This window comes from Sinocyclocheilus rhinocerous, unplaced genomic scaffold (assembly GCF_001515625.1).
Source record: "Sinocyclocheilus rhinocerous isolate Xijiao unplaced genomic scaffold, SAMN03320098_v1.1 scaffold4023, whole genome shotgun sequence".
NCBI lineage: Eukaryota > Metazoa > Chordata > Actinopteri > Cypriniformes > Cyprinidae > Sinocyclocheilus > Sinocyclocheilus rhinocerous.
The window spans coordinates 445344-451937 of NW_015667282.1; the positions used below are offsets into that span (position 1 = coordinate 445344).

General features: G+C 33.7%; 1 protein-coding gene across 2 annotated transcripts in view; it reads right to left on the minus strand.

Moving 5' to 3' along the window:
* Positions 1–2331: 2331 nt before the first annotated feature.
* The window catches only part of LOC107733587 (protein OS-9-like), a 16230-nt gene continuing 11967 nt past the window's right edge, over positions 2332–6594 (minus strand). For both annotated transcript variants that reach the window (XM_016545264.1, XM_016545263.1), the window contains one exon: positions 2332–3716. In XM_016545264.1, the coding sequence (XP_016400750.1) occupies positions 3579–3716 (138 nt within the window). In that variant the 3' untranslated portion in view covers positions 2332–3578. The remainder of the gene's footprint in view (positions 3717–6594) is intronic.

A 6594-nucleotide genomic window follows, 5' to 3' on the forward strand; every position in this document is an offset into this window, starting at 1 on the left:
TTGTGTTTTCTGACTTGTTATAATGTTTTCTGAATTGTTGTTGTGTTTTCTGAATTGTTATTTTGTTGTTTAGACTTGCATTTGCGTTTGTAATTTGTTATTTTGTTTTCAGAATTGTGATTTGCTTTACACTTCTCGGCCACCGTAGCTTTGCCCTTTTTTAAAATTATTCAAAAGTGCCAAGTCTCAGACAAATGTGACCCTGGACCACAAAACCAGTCTTAAGTCGCTGGGGTATATTTTGTAGCAATAGTCAAAAATACATTGTATGGGTCAAAATTATAGATTTTTTTAATGCCAAAAATCATTAGGATATTAAGTAAAGATCATGTTCCATGAAGATATTTTGTAAATTTCATACTGTAAATATATCAAAACTTAATTTTTGATTAGTAATATGAATTGCTAAGAACTTCATTTGGACAACTTTAAAGGCGATTTTCTCAATATTTTGATTTTTTTGCACCCTCAGATTCCAGATATTCAAATAGTTGTATCTCGACCAAATATTGTCCTATCATAACAAATCATACATCAATAGAAAGCTCCATATAATTTAAAATTATAGCCTATTGTATATTTTTGAATATTACATAATTCATCAATGCCCGTTTGTCATGTATAATACACCAGCCAACTATGATCTGGCACAAGTTCAAATTTCATTGAACAATAATGTGAAGTAGAGCGCTCATTTTCCGTTCTTATTCATAAATCGGTTGAAAATGACATGGGACAGACGAGCTTATTTGTGGAGTGATCTGGATCTGCGGTTTGTCTCATTTTTTAAATCAAATTAGGCCTACATCGCTAAGAAAATGGATGCTAAATGACTACAAAAGGACTGCACAAAACCGTGCTGCGCCAAAAGTTGCAATAATGGTCAGTATTCCATTCACTTATATTTATGTATGATAGGCTACATCGTTTACTATTTCATGAAACTTAACTATCATAGTTAATGAAGCCCAAGTGCCACCTACAGGCCTATTATGTGAAGTGCAGGCTGGCGAAATGGTGACGTGAAAGGACTTTATTATATTACCATTTTTGATAATTATGCAGCATTATGAATGTGCCTTATGCTCATCAAGCCTGCATTTATTTGATCAAAAATACAGAAAAAACTGTAATATTGTGAAATATTATTACAATTTAAAAGAATGTTTTTTTTAAATATACTAAAATATCATTTATTTCTGATGCAAAGCTGAATTTTCAGCATCATTAGCCTACTCCAGTCTTCAGTGCATGATCCTTCAGAACTCATTCTAATATGCTGATTTATTATTAATGTTTGAAACAATTGTGCTGCTTAATTATTTTTTTGTAACCTGTGATACTTTTTTGGGGTTCGTTGATGAATAAAAAGTAAAAAAAAAAAGAACAGCATTTGTTCAAAATAGAGATGTTTTCTAACAATATAAATCTTTACTATCACTGTTTCTATTAATTTAATACATCTTTGCTGAATAAAAACTAATTTCTTTGAATAAAAACTAAATTTCTTTAAAAAAAAAAAAAAACTGACCTCAAGCTTTTGAACGGTAGTGTATATTGTTACAAAAGCTATTTTTAAATAAATGCTGTTCTTTTATTAACTTTTTATTCATCAAAGAATCCTGAAAAAAGTATCACGTTTCCAACATTGATAATAAATCAACATTGCATAAAATGTATTTTAAAGTATATTAAAATTTTGATCAAATAAATGCAGGCTTGATGACCATAAGTGACTTGCAAAAATATAAAATAGTAATGTATCCAAACTTTTGACCTATAATTTTTTTTTTTTTTAATTGCCCCCATTTTACATTTGAGCCCCTGCCCCTGAGGAACTCTCTGCACGTCCCTGGTTCGCCGCTTGTAATAGAGGGAATCGTTCAAGTCGTGTCGTGCCTGCTTTCTTAAATGCGTATGAGTACAACCCTTTGAGAAAATGAGCAAATTTTACTTAAGTAATTTTAGTAACCTAATTTATTATTTTTTTTATTAAATCAAGCATTATATAAAAACAAATGTAACTTTTATTTCGAAAGCTGTCAGTAAGGGGGGGGGTATATTTTGTAAGTTATGTTAATTAGGTTAATCACGTTATTCGCCATTTTATAATATTATACCCGATTTATTCACATTGTATATTACCTTATATTTATATAAGTATACTATCAATTGTTAGATTTTACTGACAATAAAATTGTGACCAGAATGAAAATGCTTTTTGTCACAATGCTCAGAAGACATGATGTGAGCTTGTAATTTGAATGTGAGACCTTCAAGGCTAAACATTGTTTAAACCTATGAATTAACTCATATTTATTGTAGACCACAGCATATCGTACATTTTATTGTTCCGTCATCTTTCACATAAGAATTTGCGATGTATTTTCAACAGGTTTCTGAGATTAAACTTTTCTTTAGTAGTACAAAAATCTCGTATCTCGTGGCCCAGCTAACAATTTTTGGTTCCCAGAACGTTAGTATTTGGTAAAAGAAAAAAAAACGGGAACCAAAAACTGACGGTAGGGGAACGTTCTGTGTTTGCTGGGGCCACCGTCAGACTTTTTCTTCTACTTTAATTTACTGTTTGCCAACCACAGGGGCTCTCACAGAGACAGTGTGATGTCTCAAGACATATTTCAGTGGTATGTTTTTTTTTTTTTTTACTTAATTGCTTACAGAAGCTTTAAATTGAAAGTATGCCTTAAATTATCAACAAACAAATCAAATGCTGTAGCAACATTATTTACAATCGACCAAAGTATGATGATCATTCAAAACATTTACAACAAAGAGAGCCCTTGTCTGCTGGCAACATGGAATCAGTGGCTAAATGCAGTAGATTCCCAATGTTTGGCAACAGTTTTTGTCCCAAGTTCTAAACTAAGAATTAAGATCAAACTGAAGCAGTACACTGAATAATTTGCTTAGGGCAGGGCCAGGCTCAGGATTTGTTGAATAGCTGTAGATGTTTTCCACAGTTGTGAACCAGTGGCCAACAATATTAAAAACAAAACACAACATATGAATTAAGTGCCAGAAGAAAACACTGGTAGGACACTGCTTCAATTTGCATTACAGTGACTTATCATTCATTCAATCTGCATCAAGCTCCACCGCCATACTGTACTGAATCAAGATTTTCTGACTTTCAAGAGCAACCAAGACAAACAAAATCACTGTTTGTCCAAGGATGAGAACATGTTGGTTCAGACTGTCTTTGCAAAACAAACTTTGACATGCATACTAACTGATGGTTTGTCTGCATGTGAGAGAGGAGAATGGTCTGTCACACACAGACATAAAGCACAACACAAATTAAATGTGTATTTTTGTATATTTGTTTAAAAAAAAAATTCCAAGATTGAAATCAGGCAAGAATATAAACCACTCACAGATGCCCATTCAGGAAAATAAGAATTCACGGCAGTGGACTGAATCCCTCACAGGGTTCACATGACTTAAATGGTCTAAGAGAGCAGTTTGGTTTTGATGCATGTGACGACCAGGCAGTTTATAGTTCAGAGAACGCTGGATGCCCTTCTTCAGGTTAACTGCTTGAGAGAAGAGGAAAAGGCTCAAAAGTCTGTTTCATCAGAATCACTGTTTCCTGTGGACTGGCTCTCTTCCTGTTTGTCTCCCCAGACAAATTTGTAGTTATTCTCCAACTCTTGCTGTCTCTTCTGCTCTTTGTATACTTCTTCTGTACCTCCCGTCTGCACACAAAAAGAGTAAACACCAATTTATTTACCTGCTGAATGTAAGAAACAAAGCATGAAAAAGGCCTTTTCCTTAAATGACACTGAAATGTGTAAGCGGCATTTATATTAAAAGGGTCACATCATGCATTTTCTTTTAAATTAATTAAACTCACAATCATAACAATTGTGCACCTAAAATAGTCATAATTCCCTCTCTTTCTCTGCCTATTAAATTTTTGCTGCTTTGCCTTTAAAGGGGTCATATGATGCTGCTAAAAAAACATTATTTTGTGTATTTGGTGTAATGAAATGTGTTTATGCGGTTTAAGGTTCAAAAAACACATTATTTTCCACATACTGTACATTATTATTTCTCCTCTATGCCCCGCCTTTCTGAAACGCGTCGATTTTTACAAAGCTCATCGGTCTGAAAAGCGAGGTGTTGGCCAGCTATCCAGATCGTTGCGATTGGCCGAATACCTCAAGCGTGTGACAGAAATGTCACGCCCCTTACCATATTGTGATGGCGTGTCCCGGCCGGAGTGCCGAGACATAAACATTAAAACCCATTATAAACGAGGCATTTGTTGCATCCAGTGGGGACATAATTACGGATTATAAATGACCTATACTGTCTTTTTACGCGTTGTGTTGCATCGCAAAAAACATGAAACCATGTCTGCATTTGTGATCGGAGAAATGACAAACAACAAGTGCTACTCTACACTGCTCAAAACTCGCGTTTGAATCGTCAGTTGCAAATTCTTTAAATATAAAAAACGTACTTACAGTATGCGAGTCAGAACAGCCGGCATTGTAGACATCGTGACGTAGACATGTGGGGGCGTGTTAGGACGAGTCGTTTTAGGTAGACGTGGTTGACTCTTAACTTTTATAAAAATATCTCTTTGGATTTGAGACTTTAGTCTTTGAAACTTTACAGATCTTCTTTATGCACCAAGAGCTTGTAGCACTCCAAAGAGAAAGGAAAAAATTGAAATCGCATCATATGACCCCTTTAATATTTGCTTTTAAAGGCCGTCTTCTATTTACTTGTGGACAATGGGTTTTCTGTTGGGTCCAGTATAAAATTCTGTACAAAGTAGCATTACATTGTTCACAAAACAATCCATGCGGAAATCTGCAGTTTGTAATATTGGGATTCTTCAGAAAATATGCAAAGTTTCAGGTGCTACACATGGCTAGAAACACAATGTTCGACCAACATTCCCACATTTTACTCTTATTATTTGCTGTTAAGGTGTGGTCTCACATACAGTTGTTTGGTGAAATTTCACAGGCTATATTCCTGCACAAATGGGAGTTTTGCATGAAGGTGAAAACATTTCCCTGAATTTTCCACATCAACCAATAGAAAGCTGCTCGGTTTAAAAAAAGTGACTTCTGTGTGAGCTGTGCTTCATGCATTGCCACACTATTTACAATCAACCTTTTTACCCTCGAAATTGTGGGTGTGACCAAAAATGTGACCAAATGATAAACAGCATCTATGAAGCTTTCTTTTTAGTACCTTCCTGTGACTAGGTGCGTTTCAGTTTACCGGAATACTGAATAGGTCTCATTGATGGGTAAATGTGAGCATGTCACACTTTTTATTGTGCAATGAACTCTTTTATCTCAAACGATGAAGAAATTTTATTCTATATGACCTTTTTAGTGAACTTGCAGGTATGCGTTGCTTTTTATACATTGCAGGTGAACACTTGTATACAGTGTTGGGGAAAGTTACTTTTAAAAGTAATGCATTACAATATTGCGTTACTCCATAAAAAAGTAACTAATTACGGTACTTAGTTACTTTTTATGGAAAGTAATGCGTTACGTTACTTTTGCGTTACTTTTTAAATTGGGACAGGGCTTGCTTGTTTGTTTTTAAAATAAAAAAGTTATATTTTTGGCAAATATAAAAGCCTCTTCACACCAAAAGTGAAATGAATAAGCATCAGGTTGAAGGGAAAGTAAATTTACATCCATACAGTAGAATGCAGAAGAAGAAATTTCAACACACTTCAGCAATAAAAAAAAGACACAAATGTTTGTCTAGAGTAATTTGTGATTATTAGTACGGTTGAACTGGATCATCGAAGGTCAGAAGCAAAGACATTGGTTAATAGAATGGGAATAAATACATAAAGGATATTTGTGTTATTTAACATATTTAATTATTGCAGGTTTGCGTCATATTCCGAGTTGCATTATTTTTATTCATTTTGAGGAATACTGAATCTGTATTGTTGTTTTTTTTGTGAGTGAGATGAATTAATGCATATTCATATTTATTTTAGAACTACAGTAACATCTGATTTCTCTCAACATGGGGACAGGAGAGCTGTCAATCAATAAACTGGAAAAATAAAGTAACTTGCGTTACTTATTTAAAAAAGTAACTCAGATATTTTAAGTAATTAAAAAGTAATGTGTTACTTTACTAGTTACTTGAAAAAAGTAATCTGATTACGTAACTCACGTTACTTGTAATACGTTACCCCCAACACTGGTTATAACTAATGATTATTATGATTGCAGGTCAAACTGACCATAAACTGGTTTTAATAGAACTCATCAATATCACACTATGAAAAATAATAAATAGTCACCACCATTTCAAATAGCAAACAGATCAAAACAGTATTATATGTGACCCAGGACAACAAAACCAGTCTTAAGTGTCAATTTTTTGAAATTGAGATTTATGCATCATCTGAAAGCTGAAAATAAATAAGCTTTCCATTGATGTATGGTTTGTTAGGATTGGACAATATTTGGCCGAGATACAACTATTTGAAAATCTGGAATCTGAGGGTGCAAAAAAATCTAAATATTGAGAAAATCATCTTTAAAGTTGTTCAAATGAAGTTCTTAGCAATGCATA